Here is a 26,854-nt window from a genome sequence, read left to right on the forward strand (position 1 = left end):
TCAAGTGGATCTGGATTTGAACATAGAAGTTTTTGAACATTCTACATGGGTCACACCTATAACTCTGTCAATAATAGAGGCTAAATCGCCGAGTTCTTCCCGGACACTGTTGACCTCCGAACTATAAACAGCTATCTGCCTGTTAAGCTCACCAACTAAAATGTACTACATTGACAGAAGAAAACGCCACTCTATATCTTTTCCACTCTTGCTAGCGAACTAGCGAGCGATCAGCGAACTCTTCCATATTGTGAAATGATGTAACCACTGTGGTTTGTTGAATTACAAGTTATATATCGAATGAATAAAGTAGCACAAAATCATAACACTGAAGAGAAAATTTCCCATAGCTCGAACTTGGAGATACTTTCACACTTATTTTTATGGAGGCGCGTCAAAATAAGCACGCTCTTGATTTTAATGGGAAATAGTAATAATTTCGGTGATTGTGCTTGCTCAGAAACCAATCAACGGTTACATCGCAACTTGAAGAAACAGTAGACACTGAATGTGTTCAAGCAGCTGATGCACCTTCGATCGTGATTGGGAATAAGATTGGAGTGTTAAGCCGAAGAAAACAATGTGTTAGGAAACGCGTTGAGTCAATTTGCTTGAACACATCTGGCGCCGACTTCACCGATATTTCGAGATCGAAACAAAAGAAAACTCACTTGAACCACGGCACTTCGCAATTTCCGCATTTGAATGCTTGATCATTAAATAAATTGCATTTACATAAATTAAGCCCACTTCCTGAATTCGTTAGTGTTCAAAACCATTCTAACTACGATGCTTTAGAAAACTGCTTGAATTGTTCACCGTTAGTTTGCTCTGTAAGCAAAGATCAGCATAATTAGCCACAGAGTCATAATTAAGTGAAGAATTTTCAGGCAAGCTGAGCGTTTGTTCTTTCTCTTTCGTGCCGTCATCGTCATTCCCAAATATTGACGAAAACTCGTCATCTGCCTAAAACTGCTTCGTTGTGAAACTCTTCATCAAAGAAGCTAGGCCATTAAAAACTATCACTTTCAAGCAATAGTAGCAAAAATGACAATTTTCATAAAATGATAAGAACATATGGTGTTTTATAAATTCTTAAGGGAACAATTCGTGATCATTGATTCTTTTATGGTCACAAACTGTTTAGTTACCATGATAGACTCACGAATTCTACAACATTGGTGGAGACCTCAGAAACTTACAGTAAAAATATCGTCAGAAAGCTCCTCATAACGTATATTCATGATTTCCAGGGCGTCGCGTTGCGCTGTATCGTCGAAAGAGAGACTAAAAAAAAATCACTCAGAAGAGAAGTCAATGCAAACAGTTTAGCTGTGTGCTGTGAATTTTAAACAAAAACATCACATCAAAAGTAGTTCAAGAAGTATTCTTCTCCCGTAAGTGAAATCAAAATTTGGTGTACTGTACACCATAAGAGAACATGCTATTAAAAGTGCGCGAAGAAAGTGGACTAGAACGGGATGTGCGATACATTGCGTGAAATTCTCAATAATGATGCTTTATCAAATGGGAGGTTATTAAACATGCTTAATCCTAATTCAGTTAAAGATCTACCAGTAGACAACACACACAACGTACATGCGATTCGCGCGATGTTACATCAGTCATTCTCATTTTTATCGCAACCATTTTAGCAAAATGTTGATATATTATCTATATTTACATACTACTCAATATATTACAGCATTTTATTAGTCTTGTGAAGTAACGTTTCCAGCCAGCGTCTTCATCTGAAGTCATTTTCTACAACTATATCTTCGTAGCTAGCTTCTAAATTTTAGCTACATGCCAGGGTAACTCAAGAGCCTCATAGTTTAACAAAACCAAAATTCTATTTTGCGCAGTCTTTAAACAGTATAACATAACACCAGCTTTCTTTTTACCTAGAGTAGTTTTCAGCACCAATTTCCAACATCTATTTACTTAGTAAACAGAGGAGAAAAAGCAAAACTGTTCACACACTTGCTCTTTTCTACATCTGTTTACCAAGTAATTAAATGCAAAAATGTTGCATTTGCATCCGATATGGCAGGTAAACCCCTTCAAAATTTTCCATATGAACCAGGTGCTTTCTCCTATTTTTTTTTTTCAGTTCCGACGCTGATCCAAAACCCAAGAATATTTGTCTTAGAGGTCGACAAAGATTTCACGGAACTAGAGGTAATTTACAAAATAGCAACACGGTTGCACTTTTGTTGTTTTTAAAGGTATGTTGGCACAAAACAATAATTAGTACTAACTAAGGATATTCATATTACATCTACTCCAAGAAAGAGTCAAGAGGAAGACAGGGAGGACAATTTTATCCTCCCTGTCTTTCATCGTGAGTTTTTCTTGGAGAGGGGCAATTTTGTTACAAACTCATTTAACTAGAAATGAGTAGGGATCAGGAACGTGTTATTTGAATTTGCAAAGTGTGGCTTCAAAAAGGTGATGTTCGCCCAAAAGATGCGTCCTCTGGCAAGAGATCTCATAAGTCTTCTAAATACACATCTGTTGCAACTGTCGTGTGTTATCATATACTAAAGAAACTAACATAGATATATTTTTTAACAAATACAAAAAACAGGCTTTTCATGCATCACCACTGCAAGGCTGGACAAATAAATAAATGAATAAGACCTACTACTTTTCAGTAGGTAGATTTGCCATTATGAAATCTTCAAGACGCAAAGACAACGCTTTTAGTTGGCTCATGGACTCTATACGCTGGTCCCGAAGTTGTCGTGCTTAAAAGGTATGCAGATCCTCGTGGAAATAACAAGAACAACAACAGGGGACGAACCTGCTTCTAACCTTGAAGACATTAGTTCACTCAACTTCTCGCACATTGTTGCAATGCAGAACAGTTCTCGATACTCTAGAGAATAGAAACAGCTAAGAAGCAAGAAAATAATCAGCTTAAGTAAAAGAAAAATTCTTCGCTGCGTTCGCAACCACCGAAGAACCGTTAAACAATTATCTACTTCTAAATTTTCTAAACCAGCCGGCAATCATGCTTAGGTATATTCTGTTCCCATCATCCTTGGGAACAGAATATACCTTCTAGGCTAAGCATGATTGCCGGTTGGTTATGCACCAGCACCTATAAATGAGAAACCGAATCATGAAGCCTTCATCAGATTTTGCGATCTACTGTTACATACTGGATGTCGCAGCAATTTTTTGGGATCACTCGCTGCACAAGAAATTTGGCCAGAACACCAATAAACAGCCAACAGGCTACTCCACAGTCGCTTGGGGGGTTCGTTGAAGCCACACGTTCGTTGGTTTGATACCTATCTAGTCCCAACCAACCTTTTCATCCCTCCAGGGTCGATAAATTGGTGCCCAACGTGATCGGAATGACGAAAACACTGCCTCGTTATATCGGTTGCGGACCAGCAAGTGTGGGCCCACTGTATAGGCCAACACGCGTTCCAAAACCTCAACTATTAAGAATTGCAGCGAAACGCGTTGGCGCATCCCTCATGATGCGCCAGTGACTTTATCCTTTTATTGAATACAATATGGATGGTAATGAAAAATTATATGGGAAGTATTGGTGATTAGTGTCATTTTCGGTGTATGGTTGAACAACGTCCTAAGCGGCAGCTAGTGGAAACGTAGCTTATGTCACAGTTTCTGCACCAGATAAGCCCAGTTGCAGTGATCTATTGGCCCTCGTTATTCTTTCAGGCGTACTTGTGGTACAATTGCGTAAGCACCTGTTCTCGAAATGACGCTGCGCAACTCAGATCATTTTTGACCGGATCGTAAGTTTGTTATAACTCACTGGCACACTATAATAAGATAAAGAATAAAGTGTCTGGCGTTAATCAATCCGCTTGGAATGCACCACCACGTTCACTTCAGTTCAGAATCGTTTGAGGCTCACGAACGTGTAACTGGCCTATGCAACGACTTGCTGGGGTTAACCGATGTATCAAGTCAGTATTTTTATCCTCTCAGACAAGTCTGGTACCAATTTATCGACCGCGGATGGATGAAAGACTTAGTGAGCACTAGGGCGGATTCGAACCTCCGCTCAATCGTGCAGACTGGAGCCTTTTACCGATTGCGGTACAGCCGCCCTCTACTACAATATATTAGAAGAGTAAGAAGTACCATTTCTCAGTGCATCCTCTGTCTTCTCCGGGTGCTTATATCTTTCGCCGCTCAAACTCTCGTAAAGGAGGAAAATATCTTTAGCTTTCATTACTAGCTCTTCGTTCTTTTCTTCCTTAAATAAAGATCATCAGAAAGATAACCACTCAACCGAAGTGAGGAGTTCAAATTCTAAAAAATGTGTTAATTCATAAACAATTGCTATCCACTTGATAAAGCAGCTCCAAACCTTGTCACGACCCGAAGTAACCATCTCTTGGCTGTTATATACAATCTCATCATCGTTGTCTTTCACCTTCGGTGCACCAGTTGGCTGCTCCTCACTAAATCCAAATATTCGGAAGTTCTAACAGCAACATAAAAAATGTTTCTATGCACTATAGTAATAAAATCCCTCCTAAGACTACCCTGATAAAAACAGAGGAAGAAAGTTAAGCAGAGCTCAAAAGAAAAGTACTGAGGTTGCAATCGGTTTTCTACTATGTCCATAGAGTGCGACAACAGCCGAAAGAAAAACTAATCAAAAGCGCATAGAAATAGAGGTAAAATAAGGCAAAGAATAGCAGAGTGGGATGTACTGACAGCACCTAATTCCATACTGTCATAATTGGCTGGTCTTGTAGGTGTTGATCAGTTCCATGATGTACTAATGTAGTAGTGATACTGTTAGCTCCGAGAAGAGGTAGGTATACCAATTAAAATCGAGGTGGGATCATCGCGAACTTCAGCAGTAAACGGTGGTAGGGTCCCCACTCGATCGTAACCGCTGCGCTCCACCGCACTGCTTCGAGCGCAACTGCTTACGCAAGTGCGCCGTGCTTCATGTCGTTTTGACTCTCCTATAGATGTATCGGGAACTGATAGTGATTTAGAACAACAAGTCCACAACTTTAAAATGGCCTAAGCAATTTTTGTAGCAATTTTTATATTCTTTGGTTAGATCAGTCAATGTAGAAGAAAGTATATTAGTTTAAATGAAACATAGGTCCACGAAACTTATGTAATGAATCACAAAAAGAGGAATAATAAAAATTTACCTCCAAGGAATCATAGGAAGTTCTACTTTTACTTTGCTAGATTTTTCAGCATTTTTTAATGACTTCTTGCAGTTCCGAGAAGAGGTAGTTTTAGATGGCGACAGTTCGCTTGTTCTAAAATTTTGAGCGGCAGTTTTAAAGAGTACACTAAACATGCCGTAGCAAGTGTCGATCAACTTATTATAGTAAGAAGAAAGTCCAAAAAAGAAAGGTTCAACTAACAAATTTCTCTTCGCTGTCGACCTTATTCCAACTGCATGCAGCATCGTACACAATTCTGGAGTTGGAGAGAATGATCTGAATTTCAAAAAGTCTGAAAAAGCACGAAAAAATGTTACACACCTAGAAATAGTATGCTTTGTTGTTATTTCTTGAACACTGTTACTGTTTAATAGCTACAGCAGTACATTCAAAATGACAATACACAGTAATGGACTTAGAACTAAGGAACAAAAGACGGATTACTTGTGTCGTCTGACATTTTGACGAAGGTTTCCATTTTGCGATGAGAATGGAGATCTGAAACAGAAGATATTGAGGACTATGTTATATACACACAGAACTGTGAGTACTATTAATTACTTTGACTGCGCTCTGAGAGCGGTAATTTTCTTTTTCTTTCCAGACCACATGTTCACACTCTCTTTATCCTTCCCTGCCGAAGATCTATGTCGTTTCCCTGTCATTGTGAACAGCACTGCAAAAAAAAAGAAGGAAAAACAATAGAAGAGGAACTCTCGATCTGAAGCAGTAATTGATACATAACTAAGACAAAAAAAAATAATAGAAGAACCAACAAATGGTGACTTATTCGGAAAATACGTGATACAGCACAAAGGTATTCGAGCAGCTACTCAAAGATTTTTACATGAGGCAGTTTTACTTATTGCGACGAAAAAGTGCTCAAACCATAAAGTACATATAAAGTACGACCGTAAAGTACCACAACAACAGAGAAAGACACACTTTGAAACCACGAAATTTCATTTCGCTTGGAAAATCCTGATTCTAGATGTAAACATTGCTGTATTTGGTTGCAGGTTGCATTTGAGCAATGTGGAAAAGGAAACCAAGTGTTCCCGCGAATGAAACAAAAACACGAAATAATTAAATACTTTATTGTTCCTCTTCTATAAAAAAAAGTACAATTCATACGATAATTATTCATTTGAGGATTCTATATCTTATGAAAAGTGATCAATGGGAAGGACAATTAAAATCTTTGCAGCATTTACTGAATCTGTAAAGATGATTTCAGATAGTTACATAAATCCTCAATGGAAACTACTGCACACATAAAACCGTTTAGTACAAAACAAGCGAAAACCTACCAGCCGAGAAAGTGATTCCTGCCAGACTTTGGTGCACGCGCGCTGACGCGGGACAGGGATGGGAAGAATTGATTGACCTGAATATGAACGCAGGCGTAGATCAAAAACGCTTGGATGTGGCGGATGCGAGGACCGGGGACACCATGGGCTTTCCTCGCTCAAAGGACTCTTTTGTGGCCACTTCTGCATAAGGGAAGCGCTTAAAGTTGTTCTTCAGGCAAATAAGGATCCGCAGTAGGAATTACTGTAGGTGGTCCGGTTAAAGCAGCTCGGTTTATGCTGGAAGATGAGTAAGCGACATGAAGTTCGGTGCAGTCGCGTAAGTGGCTGCTGCTGAAGCGGCACTTTGAGGCTAGCGGCTGGGATCGAGGTGGGACCATCGCGAACTGCAGCGGTGAATGGTGCTGGCAGGGGTCCCTCCTCGACCGTAATTGCCATGCTCCACTGCGCCGCTTCGAGCGCACACGCTTACGCAACTGCATCAAGCTTCACATCGTTTTGAACCAACTATGCACCTGGAGCACAATGGAGCGTAGTACAGAGATCGCAAATACTTAACCGGACCGCCTGCGTTTTCTAGACATGAGAGTAGTCAGGGCGCGATGGTCGCAGTGCGGCTACAGATGGAACAGAAACAATGGGTAAAGGCATCACCCCACGAATCTGAGGTGGTACGGATTTCAGGTGGAGTATTCGTACATGTATGTATTCGTATTCGGGATCGTAGATTATAGAGAGAAGGAATGGTTGGTCCAGGAAGAAGGCCAGAAACTGGGCACAACTAAGTAGATGCTCGTTATTGGTACTTGCTAATGCTATGAACCCATTGACGACATAGGAGTCTTGCTAAGAGATTCTTATTGGGGCAATACGGCAAAACTATGTTTCTCGTGATTCAGTTGTTTCTGGAAAGGAAAAAAGGATTCTTATTCATCGTTAAAGGCAAAATTTCAGAAAAAATTTACGATGTTGGGTGTTGGAGTGTCCGTGGGACAAACTGGGAAATACAACATCGGCCTATTCGGCTTGTAGATTACAGTATAGGTGTGGCCAAGCTGAATTCTTCCTAGTCATCCCAAATACGGCATACGAAATAGCCCTAAGTGTTACGAGGTACGTTGGAACACGCAACCTCCGTGCGCGCGCCACGTCGACGAACGAGCGGTCGAAAATCAATGACATTCCCTCAGCAGGCTACTCGGGTAGAACCAATGAATCGTCTGCTGAGGGAATCGAAACTGTTATTCACATTTTTATCTCCTCATATTCCAGAGATAACTTTTTGCAACTTCACTAGAAAACACTGTTTTCTCCAACTTAGATTTCTGACGATATGAGTGGAGCGAAAAAAAGTGTAAGTCTAGCGGGTCCACAAAATACAAAGTTCAACGTAGTTCTGTTTACCATAATTACATTGCCGCAGAGAGCACTAATCTCACAGTAAGGCAAAGTTCACGAAATCCCATTCGAAACCAGTTTCCAGCCTCAAACCTCGGCATCAGCTTCAACCTAAACTGTCACGTCGAATCACTATTCTCCGATTTTGCACCAGCCGTCACCCGTATACATTCACAGGGACCAACCTAGAGCTATGTGATCAAGTCATTTGCTTCCAGTCCCCATGTTGCCGGTTACTTTCTCGTCATGATATGTTAGCTAGATTTTGGACCTTTCTTTTCTTCCTGGTTATTTATTCTCGCATTTCTACATAATCATGCACTTATCAGAGAGTCCACTTTTCATTCTTTATTTTCAATTTTCATTTCTTTTTTATCATTAGATTTCTTCCGGCAGAAATTTTCTCATGTTTTTCTCTCTCTTTGAATGATTCTTACGGGCAGGTAAATCGGTACCCATGATCGCTGCCGACACAGCTGTTTGGATTTGCCTTAAAGGCATCACCCCACGAGTCGGAGGTGGTACGGAGTATGGTTTCAGGTGGAGTATTCGTATACGGGATGGAAGACTACGGAGAGAGTGGTGATTCCATCCATTTCTTCCTAATTGCCGTAAAAACCGCCCGGAAGATACACTTTCAGGCGTTTTGGTGCTCTATTTTGCACAGGGAGTTCGACTGGAGCGCGCCAGCCTTGTGCGGCGCCGCATCTTCCGGGCCGTTTTTTACGGTAATTAGGAAGAAATGGACGGAATCACCCCCCTCTCCATAGTCTCCCATCCCGTATACGAATCTCCACCTGAAATCTGCACAACCTCAGATTCGTGGTGTGATGCCTTTAAACGATCCTGAATTGAAGCGAACGTGGGGGCGCGTCCCAAGCGGAATGATTAACACCGGACCCTTCATCTTTTATACTTCCCTTTTTGGGATAATTGCTACTAATAATTGAAAGCTCTTTCTCGGTATCCAGGATTCAATGCTTCGAATGAGTAGATCAGTATTATGTACTGTATTATTACATTATGAACTAAATTGTGAAGTTCACAAAGGGCTATTCGCCTCGAGGCAGCATACCACGAATTTGACGTGGTGAGGGAATCCGTGGGGGAAGCTAGAGATGGGATTATAGATCGCGGTATCAGGGAAGGTTCCCCCCATTCCTCCCTCATTGTCCTAAAAAACAGCGTGGGAACCGCTTTATTTCAAACGAAGAACATTAGGACGCTCTTCCTTGTGTACGTTCTGATCCCCTCAGCAACTTATTCATTGTTTTCACTTGAATTGGAAATCGAGGAGAACTCACTGGTTTTCGACCGCTGCGCACCTCGATGCGGCGCATACATAAGGGTGGCGCGTTGCAGCTGAAACTATGGTGGAAAACGGACTCTTCGATGCCGTTTTTTACAACGATTATGGAGAGATGAGCGAAACCACCCCTGATCTCGCAATCTATAACCCCATTTCCACCTTATCCAGCGGTCATCCCCTCTACGTCAGAATCGTGGTATGCTGCATTAATTAAAATTCACATCTGAGCTCAAAGTGAACAAGATTTGTAACAGTGTATAGGTAAGAAGATGCTGATAACTTCGCCCAGAATTGGAAAGATGTTGAATACAACAATGGAATGAACATACAAGCAACATACAACATAGGACTACTATCCATCTTGATTAGATTGTGCTAAAGTGTACGATGTAGAACAATTAGTTACTTGATCATGTTATCACTGCAAAGAGCTATCCGGCTATTCATTGGTTCACATACACCAGTGATCCACCAAGAAAGAAAAAGCAAAACACATTTGTCCGAGTCAGAATATTTGAAAAAAGAGAAAATCAGTAAGTTTATTGTCAGTGGAATACGGGGCGGTCTTTTACGCTGCGGATAACGCAATCTGACAATAACGTCAAACTTGTCGTTGCTCTACTCCAGAAGATGAAGAATACTCTTATGATTTCTACTTCCAATCCAGAATGCTTAACATCGACCTATTTACCTACATATCAGGGTATAGACGACCAATTAGCCCAATACGGAAGGGGCACTGGGCGAATCTGACGGGGGACCTCAAACTAGAGGATTCACTAACTATCGTGATCCTCAAACTAGTAACCACCACTGTCTAGACAAGGCTAAACCAGCTAGAAGATGACGGAAGTCAATAAGAGGAGGTTAATCAGAAATAGTGAGAGAGGAGGTAAAACGACGGAGCAAATCTACAAAATAAAAAGATAAAACCGAAAGATATTAGTATTCCTGTTGGTGAATGAGCTTCTGAGACATAGGCTTTGCAGGTTGAGAGGAGGAGAGGAGTGGCCACGCAATATGCTGAAAAACGCAATGAATATAGGAGAGGTAGTGAACAAAAGAGAAATGTGAAAACGTTCCCTAATTTTGCGTTGAAGTCCCCGACGACGAATTTGCAGAAGGACTTCTCGTTGGGGATCACTTCCTCCTGTTTCTCGCAAAACGCGTCCAATTCGGACACATCAGCTGCTGATGTTGGTGAGTAGCAGTTGATGACGCTGGTGGGTTTTTGGCGCAGAGGGCGGAGGCGAGGAACGGCCAGACGAGGTGACAGGATCTCGTGAGAATTGACAAGATGGACGACAGTGCACCAACACCGCCTGCATTTCGCGACGGAACCTTCTCTCCACGGACGAGTGTACCTTCATTAATCTGTCGCAAGTCGCAGTTCTGCACTTGGTTTCTTTCAAAGCAATCACTTGAAATTTGATACGCTCTGCAGCTCCGAGAAGGGCATGCAAGTCAGCGTCTATGGACACTGTTCTGGCGTTGTAAGTACACAGTCTGAAACAGTCTTCATGGCCAGTCGTGCGTGTGTGGCCTTGGTCCAGAATCAAAGACTTCCTGAGCAACCTGGGATTTGAACACCTCCAATACCGACGTCTGAGACGGCAAGGCCCAGTGTGCAAGGTACTGAGTCCGTGGATATGCTGGAGCAACAAAAAGACTTTTACCGAAACTAAGCAGTCCGGCCACGGCGAACTTAACTTTCACCACAGGTCATCAACCTATATGGATCAGCGAGCCACCTTGCGACATTTTGCTAGACGGTGGCGAATCTTAGCACTGGTTTACTCTAACCTAGGCTTCCAGTTCCGAGAATTCGGAATGTCGGATGTGTCGATATATATATATATATATATATATATATATATATATATATATATATATATATATATATATATATCGACACATCCGACATTCCGAATTCTTGGAACTATCCGACATTTCCGAATATATATATATATATATATATATATATATATATATATATATATATATATATATATATATATATATATGGTGGCTCTGCCTCCAACTAATCGCAATCAGGCATCTTAATATAAACTTTGGGAGCCAGCTATATAGTCGGGTCAAAACGGCATGATTGACGAGCGTGGTTGCGGTGTATTTGCGAAACGGCGCGGTGGAAGCAGCAGTTGGAACCGAGGCGGAACCGTCGCAAACTGTATAGTGCCACAAGGGTTTCAAGCTCCTAGCCGCTACGCTCCACCGAAACCCTTCGAGAGAAGCCGCGTACGCTATTGCGTATGTGTTTCATGTGGTTTTGACCCAACTATATAACCCGTACTGTTATATGATAAACACGTCCCATACATTGCAAAAAGGTGTTGTTGTCTAGCAGAGCCAAAACTCTCACTCTGGGTCAAATCCCTTGAGAGAACATTGAATGTTTGGCTACAAACAACCGTTTCGTAACGCTGAACTGTCGATCGCTCTCGAGTGAACTCCAACAGGCCGCTCTGTCCACCCTGTTACAGTATCAGGATGCGTCGTTTACTGCACTGCGTCGTCAGCATTGAAAACTACACCATACACTGCGACGATGCTGATGAGAAGAAAGTAGGAGGCTACGCGATACCCGAGACGACAATCTATCTGCAATTTTCCCATCATGACGTGCAGATTGGGGACGTGGGCGGAGCCGTAAACGGTGTTGGGGAAGCTTAACTGCATAGAAAGGAAGCTACTTAGACGGATAACTGGTTTATTTTGGTCAGTAGCGTGCCATAATGAAAAACTTGGCGTACCTGACATGTAGAAACATAAACAACTTGCCCGGCCTTCTGAGGTAGTCACGGAAAACCGTTATTGCTTCTTTTAAAAAAAAATCTAAAGAAACTTGGCATCGACAGGCAGTATAGGAGAGACGCAACGTTTAGCAGAACATAGAACAGGCGGTAGATAGACTGTTTCTGTGCGAGCTCTGCCGGGAGATCGGACAGGACTTCTCAAGTATGTTCAAGGACGACATCTCGGCAAAGATGCGGATAACTTGAGTTAGGCTATAACATTCGCTTACCTTTGTTTCAAATAAATCATCACCATAGATGTTCTTAACTACTTTTAATTTCGGACCCATTACATGAAAAACACCTCTACGATAAGTGCGCCTTTGTTTCGCTCACTTCACTAACACTAACAACTCTCATAAAAATAAGGATGAAGTGTCTGGTGTTAATCAATCTACTTGGGATGCGGTCTCACGTTCAGTTCGATTCAGAATCGTTTGAGGTTTACGAACGTGTAACTGGCCTATATAGTGACATGCAGGGGCTAGCCGATGTGTGAAGCCAGTGGTTTTATCTTTCCAGACAAGTCTGGTACCAATTTATCGACCCCGGAGGGATGGAAGGTTTGGTTAGCACTGGGGCGGATTCGAACCTCCGATCCGAGGATGGAACCTTTTACCGATTGCGCCACACCTCCCTGACAGCTCTCTCATTAATTATAGATCTTTTATGTCCTACATTTCGCCTAGATTGCAAAATCTAATTCGAACCTGATTTTGACCTCTTGCAGATCTTAAATCTCTTCGCAAACGAGATGGATGGTTGTCAAGTAATGGATACGTGCTCCTCTATAATTTACCTCATATCAAGACTCTACTTTTTCGTTGTCACGGTCGTTTTCTATGTTGTGAACATTTTCAAAACGAAACAAGTCGTCCCACCTATTTCCGATGATCTTCTGTTGATTAGCGCTACCGAGGCGGTGAAAAGAATCGTCAAGAGAAAGGTAGGTCAAATTGCGATATTTTCTGCATACTGGCTTTAGAATGGGCCAGAAGTTTTTTTTCAACTCACCAATTTCATCATTATTTTCGCTGGAGTCTTCTTATTAGTTTGTCCAATAGTTAACTGTATGCTGACTTTTCGGACTCTACACTCTTTCTCCTGTTTGCAACACTTCCAAGAAAATCAACTATGACTACTAGTGCATGTCGACCAACACTCAATGTTATCACCTACTAATGGAAAACTTAGAGATACAATTCGACTGACAACAAAAATCTTTTGAAAAAGACACCAAGTAAATCCGTTTAGATTACCTCAGAAGCACTTATACGAGCTTACATTCATCGTATTGAGCAGGTACGTTCCGTATTTCATTACTGTTCACTTGTTAGAATTCTACTATCTCTCCCTTGAAAACCCGCGAAGCATTTCATGTTTTCTTTTGCGAGTTCTTTTCCTGCTTATTTCCCACTTTCAAGGTTTTTTATTTTTCTGCTGTTTTAATAGATTCTCCATTCCTTCCATTATTCTGTTCACCATAGATTTGCAATTGCTAGAAATTCGGGAAGAACCTATTATACATCATATGTCGCATATTTATCGTAGTGACGGAGTTCTTCAGGTGCTCGAAAGCATCTCAAAAGTAGGGGCAGTAATTATGTGCTCAAGGTAAACGATGTGATAAACACTGTTGTGGTCCGGTTATTCGACGAAGCGACCAAAAAAGCAGCCGAGATCGATAGAGAGATCGCAGAGATGGGCAATGAACGATTGGAACAGGTGGGCTAGACTTCCATCAATATCTTATTTACTATTTGTTTATTTATGTTCAAACCGTCATTGAAGGGCCCTCAGCCTATTGACCTGTACTCGAGCTGCACTTGGAGCGCAAAAAAATTCCATGGAGCGCAAAGACCATTCCCCACTGCCAAATGTCTTTCTCAATTGACCATTTCGGAATTTGAGGAAGCGATAGTTCATCAATAGACAGCTCATCGCTGCTTAGGGTCCTAAAACCTAAGCATCAGTCTTAGAGGATCCATGACATGTAGAATAAAGCTATTTAGGGGAAAAAAAGAAAGAGCTCGAATTTCTAATGCCTTAACTTCACCCAACTCTCGAAACAGCTCTAGGGGGTGGTTTGGATACATGATGTAGTACTTTCAACGAAACTGAAAATTTGATATGGCTTCCCGGCAGTCCGCATCTGACTGATAAGAACGGTCTTTCCTCTCCATGGACTTTTTTCTGCGCTAAATAAGTACACGTCGAGTACAGTTCATTAAGAGCACGGTCGAGTCCCCCACCAAGTTTACTTTACCCTTTATTTGTTTAAACACACCCTATGATTACATCATAAGAAGCACTTTTCCATATCTTCTTATCACTTAATTTTTTAAAATTTTCTAACAACTAAGAAGAAACAATCTCTGAAGTTCCCGATGACACCTCTGAACTGATTCTTACATATGCTTAGAATTAAGCTGCACCACATGGCCGGCATGCGCTTTCTGAAACTCTGTCCAAGTCGAAACAGTAGTCGCATAGCGGTCCCACGGCCGACACGCAGGCAAGCCCCGACACGTGTATTTCTCATATTTTTCAGCGCGTACGATCCAAACCGTTGCTTGGTGTACCGTTCACTGTAAAAGATGCTTTGGAAGTTGATGGACAAATCATCACTTGCGGCATTTATAATCACAGAGACAATAAATGCACGCAGAGTGCTGAAGTGATTAAAAGGTGAATAATTACTACTTATTTTTCTAGCATTCGTTTGTTGTTGCCCAACAAATGTCCGGATAAGTGCTTTATCCGTTCTTATCGCATCTTTGCGGCCGCGCTCGAAGCGGTACGTTTAGGACAGCGGTTGGAATTGAGGTGAGACCATGGCGAACTGCAGAGATAGCTGGCGGTAGCGAGGATCCGTACACGGGCCCAACCGCTACGCTCCACCGCGTCGCGAGCGCAGTCGCTTACGCGACTGTCCGTGCTTCATATTGTTTTGACCCAACTACAAACGTGATGCTGGCTTTACTGAATAAAAGTTAGAAATAGTGACACTTTATGTAAAATTAAATTTATATTTCCTCTAACAACGCTTTTTTTATTTTTTGAGAGGTGTAGGCATTGATGAAAGTTTCCTTAAGTCATAGTTATCCTAAAGCCGTTTTTACTGCATTTGGTGAAGGTTCACCAAATGATTCTAGATCTACAGACCTTCGGTAGCGATTGAAAACATCCGATGTATGAATACGTGGGGAACGGTCAAGAGGTACCCGTATGATGTGCCGCCGCGTATCCAGGAGGCTAATGAGCGTCGTTAATTGCACCGCGCGTCTCCTGATACCGTCATGATCGCTACAGTAGCCTGGTTGCTCCTCTTGTGCTACGTCTTCAAGACGCCCCGCCCACGCCACCCTCCCCACCCATTTCGCCGCGTCTGCCAATCTTACGACGATTTTTTTCCGCCGCGCTTACAGCTCTTATGATGCCTTTTAAAGTCGAACGGAAAGGAAAGTACCTGGTATTAGATGTTGTTTGAAGTTCTACATAAAGTGTGCTTGTGAATTAATATAAAAGAGAGGAAGAATGAAATTGGTTCGTATAAGTGATATGCCATTTAGAAATGCGAGTGAAAATGAAATTATCCTGTCTCGACTTGTTAGGTGGAAAACACTCATCCATTTCTGGGAATGCGAGATATGTTTCAAACTGATCGGTGTTTTGCTATTTTTTTTCTTACTTTTTTTTTCTCCAATGATTTCTTTTTGTTTATCTAGCTGGGTAAAACTGGCATCCAACGATTAACAGGGCGCGAATAATGCCTCGCAGACATACACTGTACCTAAAGGTATATCTCGAAGATACAAAGGTCTCTGTTCGCCATTAATACAGCTAACCTGTCATATTGATTTTATGCAGAGAATAGGTAGAAATGGAGCGACAAAACGAAAGAAGTTTGAATAGCCATACAAAGTTCCATTATATAAAACTGTATAAGACGTACAAGCGAGTATTGAAATATGTCAAATATTGGCATATTTCAATACTTGTTCTACCTAAACATTATATCTATGTAAAATTTTGAAAAGATAAAATGTAGAAAGAAGTTTAAAGAATGTATACAAAGTAATAAGCGCATAAAGTTGCTGTTATTATAACTGCCGCAGTTGAAAGTTGAACACGAATTCGTTGAATGACATCGTGACAAATACATACTTATGCACTGCTAGTTTATATAGAAAACTTAGGGATAAATGTGTTAAATTATGAGATGTTTGAAAATATATGCGTGTTATTCTTTTTCCTGGAGATTTTTGAAATAATTTTTATTTTTTTTATAATATTTTTTTTTTTTTTTGTACACCAGAATTCGCCTCGGCAATTCGTTCTTCACTCCCCCCTTCAAAATCAGCACTATCCACCGCTTCGTCGCGGCGCGAACGTCGCGCGCGGCGTTGATTAGAGAGCAATAGGGAGGCGGGGTGTAGATGATCTAAGGCGGTCGTGGAGAATGTCTGTAATTACGCGGGGGGCGGTAGCGATTGAAAACATCCGTATCTTGTCCCGCACCCATGAATACGTTGTTTATTTTTATTGATTCGCTGTAGCCAAGACTGGTATCAAACTTCCTCTATTAAAAGCTAGCGTTCCGGTGTTGTCGCCGAGAGCCTGGAAGATCAAAGCCGTTAGGGACCCCTCAGGCGCCTCATCACGCTGTAGAAAGCACTCAAACGATAGGCAAACTCAAGGAACAACACATAGACTAGTGCTTACCTCAGCTGCTGAATCTGGTGACGTAGCAGATCATCACGTACCACAACTATGAATCACAAGGATTTTTATAGGCGCCCAAAAATCAAATCCCACAGAGAAAAAAGAGAAGAGAGAATGAGAGAAGAGAAAAGAAAGAAATAAATTGACATAGGGCTAGTTCGTTTGTGATCGCAATGCACTCATCCTATCTGTTCATTTTTGGATTTTTAGCGGTTGTATAAAAAACCTCAAGTTTTCTACGCGCTGTGATCTCGTTCTCGAGGGATAGTATACATTTTTACCTTTTTCGGAGTTTTGATGACGTATTCTACGGTGTGCTCCGAGAGTTTAGATATTGCAAGATTATCTAGAAGCTCCTTCACTCGAGCACACTGTGGGCGTCTCGCTTCCCCTATATAATCGTCAATCGTTAGACCTGAACGTGATACGATATGTTACTTCTGGTATCATGTAGTCATCCTCTTCCATATGGGCAACCACGCAGTTTGGAGTTGTGCAAAGTCGTGGTGCAACTGGAACTATCGTGTTTCTGTGATTATCAATGTACTCGTCTAAGCTAATGCGCTTTAAATATCAGTTCTCTGCCCGAGCTTCGCTCCTCTCAACCAATGAGTCCGAGGTATCACGTAAGATCCTGAGTGGCCTCTAGTAGGTTCATGATAGGTTGCGACTGAGAGCAAAAGAAGAAGAGCGAAGGAAAAAGAACGAGATCGCTGGGCAAGTATACTTGTCTTTCAAACCTCTTTCGCGTATGATGTACAAACCGCCGCACTCTAATCCCACTGCAGGCAACAAGTTCCGAGTGTTTGCAACATCAGTATACTACATTTTTCAGCGTTTCTAAAAAAACGCATCAGTTTCAAAATCTCTGTTGCGCTGTTCCGAGATCTATGTGAGATCCACAATACTTGTGCAGCTGGATAGATGACTGTCTCCGTAAGAGGCAAAGGACAGGAATTTGTTGTACTATCGCTGAGTGTCCGCGGGAAGATCTAGAGTTTGTAGATTGCAGGATCAGGGGTGGTTCCGCTCATCTTCAATCTCCCTTGTCGTCGTAAGAAACGGAGTGGAAGATTGAGATCTGCTCAACATTTCTGTTACGCAACAAGAAGGATTCATTTCTCGACCGTATTGTTACGTGCCGTGAGAACTGGATCCTTTCTGACAACAGTCGTGCTCAATGAATGGACAATTATGAAGCTCCCAAACAATTCCCAAAGCCGAAAATGCACCCAAAGAAGACCAATGTGATTGTACCAATCACAATGAGTGGTGTGCTACAGGTGTAATCCACTACGGTTTTATGAAACCTGGCAAAACCATCATCGCGGAGAAGTAGTGCAAAGAACTGGACGAAGTGCACCAATAACTCCTACTTCCTCGACCAACGTTAGTTAACGGTCCCACACGACAATTCCCGACCACACATTTCAAATTTTTTTATGACTTGTTCAAACATCTGGACAACTGCCTTAGAGGTAAGACGTTCCAAAACCAAGGTGATGCCAAAAACGACTTTCGGATGTTGGTGGACTCCAAAAGTCCGAGCTTCTGGAGTCCACGAAGCGTTTCGTAGTGAATGTTTGAAATCGCGCAATATTTTTGCACCAAGCTTCCCCGCTATCTGTATAAATACTACCACTAGTTTCAGCTGATAGGTTTACAGATCGAAAGAAAAATGCAGACCACTTTCAGTAGTAGGAAGTTGTTGATTGAAAAAGTTTATTTTTATTCTATATAATATTCAAGAATCGCAAAGAAAAATTCATCCAGAATGGAAGCAGCTGGTGCGATTCTCATAGCTATTACCAATGTACCGGAAGCGTGCAGCTGGGTTGAGTCTACGAATGGGATTTATGGCCTGTCGAAGAATCCATATGACACCAGGTTATCTGTGGGTGGAAGCAGTGGCGGTGAAGGAGCGTTAATCAGTGCGGCAGGTAGTTTGGTAAGTTAACTTCGGACGTTTGTCTGATTTTCTGTTCGGAACTAGAGAAAAATAAGAAATTTCCAGAGGACACGAAAGCCTCAAGAAATGTGCCAGAAAAGAAATCTCCTGGGAACAAGAGTGACTTCTCGTTTTTTTTTTAAATAAAGATTAAATAACAACTCTATTTCGATTTCCAGAATTTCTCTAGGTTCCATCTTGTTAGGGAAGTTTGGAGTGACCTCTTTTTTCGCTACACTCATTATTATAACCTTTTGCACTTATATTCGCCCGGACGGCCACGGCGCATACATAACATTCACGCACTTTCTCTGCCTAACATACACTAAATGTGCTCTCTGTGTTACAACGTTAGAAAAATTAGAATAAATGCAAAGAAAGAACTTAATAATGATGATTACTGTTCTTCCTTAGATTGGTATTGGCAGCGACATTGGCGGCAGTATCCGCATTCCATCATTTATGAACGGTATATTCGGGATGAAACCTACACCAGGTGCGATTGGTTGATTTTCCAATTTCTTACTCGTTTATTATTGCACCAGTCTGAACGTTTGGCTAGAGGTGGACTTCAGACTTCCTGTGGTGTTCCCTCCGCTCGCCTTCACTAATCAACAAAAGTTATTAATAGTGCATTTTTTGTAAAATTCGAACTATGTTCTTTCTAAAGTCCCTCTCTCAATTTTTTAAAAAGAAAGTTAGGCGTAGACAAATGATTTCATTGTTTTCTTCCTAAGCGAATACGAACATCTAAATTTCGAGAATATTCAAAGTTGATTTTTCACCTACACTCCTTCGATAATCATCATAATTTGAAAGCGGTGACACCTCCAACAGTGGTGACACAATGAAGTTTTAAGATGGAATGAAGATAACGTCCTACATCAGATCATGTAAACTGTTTGGTACTATTTAAGCAGTCGTTTGCCTACTTCCAGTATGTGAAGAAAAGATGTTACCAAACTGAAGCGAACATGCAAGGAAATAGATACGCGGAGGAGTCATAGAGGTGAAACGCAGCACGCGCGGTGACCATGGCTATGAAATGGTTCACAACGTCTCATTTACTTTTTGCCAAATCTACACGAAGTAATTGCACGATACTACTGCACCACGGCACACCACTTACACGTAACCGGACCCATCCCAACCCAATGTACCGCTTTCCGGCGCCGGCGCACCAATCCCAGTCCGTGAGACTCATTCCACACCATTTTGTAGCTATATAGTGCCGACGCACAATCCGAGGTCGTGGCACCCGTCCCGCCCCAACCCGACACCGCGACACCCGTTTTAGCCCATTTCATAGCGCCAGCGCACCAAATCGACGTCGCAAAAAGCGTCTCACCCCCTTCTGTAGCCCCAGGGTGCTGAAGCGTCAATCCACGATCCAGGGTAAGCAGCAAGACGTCCCGTCTCGCTGCATTCTGCTGGATCTTCGTGACTGACACACACGTGACAGAATAAGCGCGTTTTTGTATAACATGGTGAATGTTTTTTTTTTATACAAAGACGAAATTCCACTAGTCGACTAACGTTTGTTGGAGCGGCAACGCGCCTGGTGCATTTCACGCAACCCTTTCTCCTCTCTCCTCTGCGAATCACAGTCGTACTTCTCAACATAAATAGCTGCGCCTACATGCCACGGCTACGTGCTTGAAATCTCGAAGTCCGCAGATACGCTAGGAAGTTTAGGTGTCATTCCTCTTGACGGGCACGTGCCGATGCCAAAAGAGTTCCAGATTCAAATGCTTCGAATTGGGCCGATGTGTCGTTACGTGGAAGATGTTCCTTTACTGATGGAGGTATGATTACAAAAATTACTGTGGTTACAAAAATGTACAAAAATCGACGAATAAGTTAAAATTAATACATACAAATGAAATTAGCAAATAAGCAAAAATCCGTAGCTGGCCACGTTAGAATGAGAACAAATCTTAATCTTTCACGTATAACTAAGTACCGTATAATAAGAATTTTTCCATCACACGCTTTTTCTATAAAAAGAATTTAGTTGTTTTGATGGCGATTTCAAAACTCAGTTTGCTACTTTGCTTCTTTTAGGTAATGGGAGGCGAACTAGCAGTTGATCTACATCTAAAGGGAATGGTGGATTTCAAGAAGGTCCGCTTTTTCTATATGGAAGGCATTCAACATACACCAAAGCCACAATCGCTCAGCTCTGAGATGAGATGCGCGTTGTTGAAAGTGAGGGTATTGTACTTTTCAAATGGGATAAATTTCGTCAACAATGTGTATCCTAAACATGTTATTAATAAAATATTGTTTTGAATTTTTTGGATTTCCCCAACATATTTTTCTATTTTTGTTATTATATTCTTGTATTGTCATTTATACTTTTTTTTTCAAAAATATGCGTACTGATATGCGAAACGGTAGTTCAGTTCAATCGAAACGTTAGAATAGGATATATTCTTCTCAGGATTGTACTTCACAGCAATTTCTTATTCACATTCTAAATTCTTTGTTTTTTCTCCTTAATTTCTAATTTCACTTGTAATCACCACGCGATAAAATCCATAATCTGTTTTCTCTTATCATCTTTCTCCCAATCATCATCCATTAGTTATCGACTACAAAAAAAAAAACAGATCGAGAACCCCAAATTTATTACATAAAATCCATTTCCTTTTCTTCACATATGGCTCTTCGTCCGAGATAAATACGATTGGAGACTAACGAAATGCAGATCAGCTCGGTTGGCAAATCTATATCGACTCGTTATCAGCTGATATGCACGGCAATGGTCACGCCGCACTTGCGCGAGCGAACAGAGAGCTGTGAGCGTTGCTGCACACGGTAAAGAAAATGAAAAAGATTTTGCAACCAGGTTACTCGTAACCCAACGTGTAATTCGACATACGCTCTGGGTGATGTGGGTCTTTGGTACTGCAAAAAAGACAAGAGATTAAAAAAAGCTTTTTTTCTGCGAATGCCGCTTTAAGATTGAATATTTCCAGGCTGTCTCGTATTTCGAACAGAAATTCGATGTGGAGGGAATTCGTCTAGACCTGCCTCTAGCCTCAAACGCAATCGAAATGCTCTTCTCTTGCATTCAAGCTAAGAACACTCCGACAATTTCTGAGTCGTTCAAAAGTTTGAAAGTTTGTAACCCAAACATGGATAAATATTTGAAAATTTTCAAGTGTGTTGATAGAATTACGTTTTCAAAATTGCAAATTCAAGGGCGACAGAGGAAGTTTGAACTGGATGACCGAACTACCGAAATTACTTGCTGGAAAATCGGTGCATACCGCTGCCGCGTTATTCTTGTCGTTCTTTGAAAGTATGGACAGAACCAGCGAAAAGGAGAAAGCCAAGGTTTGTACTATTGCTCTAATAGTTACTCTATGTTTTATTTTCTAGAATGCTTCACTTCGCAGCTTTCACTGATTTTCCTTGAGCTGTAGCCAAGATTGGCATCGATTTTTATTAACAGCAAACGCTTCAGCGTTCTTGACTTCGTCAAAGTCTGGGAAGTCAAAACCATAAGTCTTCCCAAACGATTCATCTTTCCAAACGCCTCAACATACTACAGAAAACATTTAAATTGTTCTTATATTCAATGTGCGTGTATAGGACCGCATGTACAAGTCTGTTTGTTGCCTGCACGTGGTGGCCTCGCTTTCATTAGCCGCAATCAGACATCTGAGTATACCCCTTGAGAGCGCACGAGCTCTATAACTTGCTCTGTTATATGACGCAAGTTTCTCAAACATAGCGAAAAGTGCTGTCGTCCAACACACTAACTAACTAATTAACTCAGAACCCATACCCTCGTAGGTCAAATGGAAGGAGGGAACATGGAAACTTTTGCTACAAAGATTCGTTTTGTAGCGCTGAACTACCGATAGCTGTAGAGGGAACTCCAACAAGCCGCTCTGTCCAGACTGCTACGATATCTGAATGCGCCGTTTTCTGCATTGCGGGAAACGCGCATCAGAGGACGTCCCATTATCACCATCGAAAACTACACCATATACTGCGGCGATGCTGATAAGAAGAAATTAGAAGGCTGCGCGGTAGCTGTGAGGAACGACTACAATACCCTGGTGGAGGATTTTGGCTCAGCGTCGTCTTGAAGCGCCTTTCTACGACTGCGGGATCACAGAGAACACAAACTCAAAATCATGAGTGCTCACGCACCTAAGTAGACCGCCGACTGCTATCGCAAGAATGCTTTTTATGATGAACTCAACAAACTGACATTCAAGATACCTAGCCAGCAGGCGATTATCGTCAGAATTGATGCTAGCCTAAACATGGGTCTCAAACAACATTTCAAGGTCGTCCGGCAGATCTTTGTGAGTAGACGAATCTCACCTTTACATCCACGTATCAGAGAGAATCATCGACACCATCACCTTACATAACAGGGGACAACCACCTTAACCTCAGAAAAACAGCGCTAGCGTAAAATGATAACTCTTAAACGACAGTCGACTACTTTGACTCTGACGAAAAAACATACCTTTGTCCGATATTGAAAAATCTAAAGCTGTTTGGGACGTCGGATCCTATTCTGATCACCGCCCAGTTCTTCTCGGATTGAAGTTAGAGTTCCAGAAAAGAAGTCGAGGAGAGAAGTCGAGTCAATAAATATTGGAGTTCGAAGCGAGAAGAAGCTTAAGGTCGCCGATTCTCTCACCCGTTGTATTCAGGATGCTGCGAAGAAGACGCTCCCAGTTTTGATCCCAAGGAAGAAGTTCTTTGCATCTGCAGAGACTAGATTGTCCTAGATCCACATACAATTCTGTATGTGTTGCCCGCATTACTAGCGATCTGAACCAGAAAAAGCGTCTGAGGAGAAAGTGGTGTCCTCAGCCGAAGCGTGATCGCCAAAAGGAATGGACGTCAAGAGCGAAGAAGTTTGAAAGGGCGTTTGAAGACATGAACCCGAAGAAGTCCTCTGCTCTGCTAAGACAGTATAGCGGCAAAATGGAGAGACGTTCACCTCTTCTCAACACTGTCAATGGAGTCGTTCTCGGGGAACCCACCTTTCTGAAGGAAACATCTCAACATTTTGTGGACCAAAAGCGCCATCAGTTCCTGAATTCGAGCATGTCCAACGACCGAGACGGACGTTTTGGTCTGTTTCAATGGGATGGGATGACGAATATCATCTGTTCAACATGGTTTGACGAAATGATACCGGATTCTTAAATAAACACTGTCATAATTTCCCTCTACAGAACGTTATCCGTCACGGAGCCCAAGAACTATCGAGGAATATATTTGCTGCGTGTCATGTACAAAGTTTGATCATCCTGGATCTCGCTGATCAAGCACTGCGAAGAAGCCACCAGCGATGAACAAGCAGGCTTCCCTGGTCGATGTACGATTGACCAGATGTTCATTGTTAGGAGAGTGATTGAAATGTTGTTGAAAATGCGACACTGGAACCTTATGTAGGTAGCCTTCCTAGAATTCGAAGCCGCTTTCCAGTCTTTTCACTGTAAGGGACTGTCGCGGGATCCTTCTCGTTCAATTTTTATTGAGCGGAGAACAGTTGAGCAATTTCCCCCCGATGTCGTTTTAGCACCATAGGGAAATCTCTTGATCAACCTCGAGTACCGACGATGTAGCTTCAAGAAGCGCGAAGTTGCAACATGTCGTTGACACTGCATTGAAATTAGCTACAGCCTACTGTTTGCGACTTTGCCCTAACAAATTTAAGCAAATGTGGGTCGCTGCAAGATCCTCAGCAGGAATCAGAGTGAACGGACAACCAATTTAACTTATAGGCGAGATCTGTTAATTGAGTTGCTGAAAAACGACAGCGTGTACGAGAGAGATATTCAGCAAAGACGGCTAAGGCCAGTTCTGCATTCAACCCCTAACGAATGACCTGAGGTCGACTCTCACTGCCAACGAAGTCAAGCTGCGAGTTCACCACTCCATAATTCTCGCTATCACGATGTACGGATCGGGATTTGGGCAGCACCATCAACGGTAATGGAGAAGATTTACAGCGTATAAAGGAAGTTGCTTAGACAGATGCTTCACTAATTTTGGCCAATTATGTGCCATAACGAAAAACTTTGCTTAGAAGTGGATACCGACGGATGACGCGAGGAAAACTTCAAGATCTTGCCCCGCCCTCTAGAGCAGAAAACCGCCTTCGCTTTCTTGGGCACTTTATAAGGAGACGATCGGATCGCCTTATCCAAGTTGCCTTGAGGATGCTCGCAAACCCAAACAAGAGAAGGCCCCCACATGAAAGAAATTTTTCTGGGAAGGAGTTGAAGGAATACCTTAAGAAACTTGGGATCGACAGGCACTTCAAGCGAGATGTAAAGTAGCAGAATGTGGAACAGCGACAGATAAATAGATTCTGTGCGAGCTCTAGTGGAAGATCAAACAGGATGGGCTCAAATATGTTCAAGGATAACTCACCTCGGCGAAAATGTGAATGAGCCACGTAAGGGCACAACATCCGCCAGCCGTTTAAATCAAATGAGTTAAGTATACTCAGTGACCCAACAATAGGCTACATTTTAGAATTAGAAAGTATAGCATTTTATCACTTGAGATAAGCGCTAGCCGAGCGACGGAACAATAATGCGGTTTCCATGATTGGTTCATTTCTTCAGTCTCAATCCCTATCTCATCCTTCTGTTTTCGTGCACCCATTTAGTCTGATTTTGATTCTGCGCGAGTTTCAGCTGAAGTTGGTTGGGATGACGGGGTTTCTGTCCCTCTTTTATAATGTTTGAGGACGTGGTTGCGAAGCATAAACCATAAATTTATATGGTATTTCGCTTATCCTTCATCATTAAAATGGATTGTAAGGGGTGTGTGGAAGCTTAGTTGCATTAATTACCTACGACCATTAAGAATTGGAACTCTTTTTTTTCGTCGTCCCGCTCATTTCATTTTTGAGGTTTACTGCTAAGAATGCTATTTCTTCTATGAAATGATTCAACCTCAAAAAGTTCTTAAAACTAGCAAAATCAGCATAAATACCTACCCTGATTATGCGCAGCTACCCAATTTCGCTTACAACTCAAGCGAATTTTTGCAGTTCCGAAGATTACGCGATCGACTAGCTCGCCAAGTTACTGAGACCCTTGGTGATGATGGTATACTCCTTTTCCCATCGTTGGTTTTTTTCTTCTTCAAATGTTTCAATATTGGTTTCTCTCTGCGACGCTTTTCACAGATCTAGTTTGAGTTTAATCTAGTTTTAATTTACAATTTAATAATCTAGTTTAAGGTGGCCTACGACCGCCCCCTATCACCATCAGACTTTTTTCACTCCGTTTAATACTGCATACACTGGCCTTTTCAATGCGCTAACCCTGCCCGTAATCACGTGCCCAATGGGATTGGATAGGAACGGACTACCACTGGGCCTTCAGGTAGATTTCACTTTAGCTGCACAAAAGTTTGATCAAATTATCTGTTGAAAAAAAGAACATAGGTTTCCGATTCTACTTATTGTTAGCATGGAGAAATCTTAAATCTCTGTAAAAGTGCTCCTCCTTGTGCTTGAGAGGGGCGGGCGGATTTAACGTGATTTTCTCATTTAAACTCAAGCCACATCAACAGTAATTTCCAACTGATTCTCGTGCGTGGTTTTGTTTGGATGTAGAATAGATTCTGTAGGTGTAAATTACATGAAGCTCAAATTAGAAGCCAACTGTAAATGAGAACAGGATAATTGCTTATCGAACAAATAACAAACTTAACCAGCTTTTATTCGTCCTTAGCGCTCCCACCATTGTACTACACTAAGCACGCATTCCTGAACTTTCTCATTTTAGTTCGCAGTCTGAAGTTATATGTTTGGAAGCTTCTCCCTAATTCCATCCACTTCAGATAGTTGGTGCGCGCAACTCCGACCGCCTACTCATCGCTGCCGCTCAGCAGCTTTCACAAGCCTTCGGTGGTTGGACACCTGCATGGTCTCAGTGATATACTTTATACATCTGTCTAGAACCTTGCTGTAAAAACCATTAGGTTTTTCTTCTTTTTTCGAACTAGATCATATTCCAATGGAAAAAACCATATCTCACGGATCTACTTGTGTTTCACAGGTTCTCATTGACAGATTTGTTTGTACACCGCACACAGAACAAACACCACTCAGACGACGCGCATACCACACACGTACACCATACACACCGCAGACATAGCAC

General features: G+C 41.9%; 2 protein-coding genes across 5 annotated transcripts; one reads left to right on the plus strand and one right to left on the minus strand.

The window, feature by feature from the left end:
* Window positions 1–11,994, minus strand: RB195_005418 (uncharacterized protein; the record flags this gene model as incomplete). 2 transcript variants are annotated; one of them, XM_064177903.1, is made up of 14 exons in its annotated part: window positions 1–155; window positions 672–753; window positions 820–966; window positions 1,203–1,287; window positions 2,648–2,750; window positions 2,807–2,881; window positions 4,129–4,243; window positions 4,358–4,451; window positions 5,166–5,279; window positions 5,388–5,462; window positions 5,631–5,684; window positions 5,748–5,862; window positions 6,497–6,573; window positions 11,978–11,994. In XM_064177903.1, the coding sequence occupies 14 exons, from the start codon at window positions 11,992–11,994 to the stop codon at window positions 1–3; spliced, it is 1,308 nt and encodes a 435-aa protein (XP_064035001.1). The 2 variants fall into 2 exon arrangements, with proteins under 2 accessions (XP_064035001.1, XP_064035002.1); XM_064177902.1 differs by lacking the exon at window positions 11,978–11,994 and adding an exon at window positions 6,630–6,685.
* On the plus strand, window positions 11,715–26,630 carry RB195_005419 (uncharacterized protein; the record flags this gene model as incomplete). 3 transcript variants are annotated; one of them, XM_064177904.1, is made up of 15 exons in its annotated part: window positions 11,715–11,861; window positions 12,750–12,965; window positions 13,274–13,321; window positions 13,634–13,744; window positions 14,571–14,707; window positions 18,518–18,692; window positions 18,759–18,812; window positions 19,107–19,188; window positions 20,388–20,497; window positions 20,757–20,816; window positions 21,674–21,817; window positions 21,900–22,034; window positions 25,738–25,814; window positions 25,930–26,074; window positions 26,535–26,630. In XM_064177904.1, the coding sequence occupies 15 exons, from the start codon at window positions 11,715–11,717 to the stop codon at window positions 26,628–26,630; spliced, it is 1,737 nt and encodes a 578-aa protein (XP_064035003.1). The 3 variants fall into 3 exon arrangements, with proteins under 3 accessions (XP_064035003.1, XP_064035004.1, XP_064035005.1); XM_064177905.1 differs by lacking the exons at window positions 11,715–11,861; window positions 13,274–13,321; window positions 25,738–25,814; window positions 25,930–26,074; window positions 26,535–26,630 and adding an exon at window positions 23,436–23,876 and having other exon boundaries at window positions 12,792–12,965; window positions 20,757–20,906; XM_064177906.1 differs by lacking the exons at window positions 11,715–11,861; window positions 13,274–13,321; window positions 18,759–18,812; ... (1 more) ...; window positions 25,930–26,074; window positions 26,535–26,630 and adding an exon at window positions 23,436–23,876 and having other exon boundaries at window positions 12,792–12,965; window positions 20,757–20,906.
* Between the last annotated feature and the right edge of the window lie 224 nt (window positions 26,631–26,854).

Source organism: Necator americanus, chromosome I (genome assembly GCF_031761385.1).
Source record: "Necator americanus strain Aroian chromosome I, whole genome shotgun sequence".
In the NCBI taxonomy this organism is placed as follows: Eukaryota; Metazoa; Nematoda; class Chromadorea; order Rhabditida; family Ancylostomatidae; genus Necator; species Necator americanus.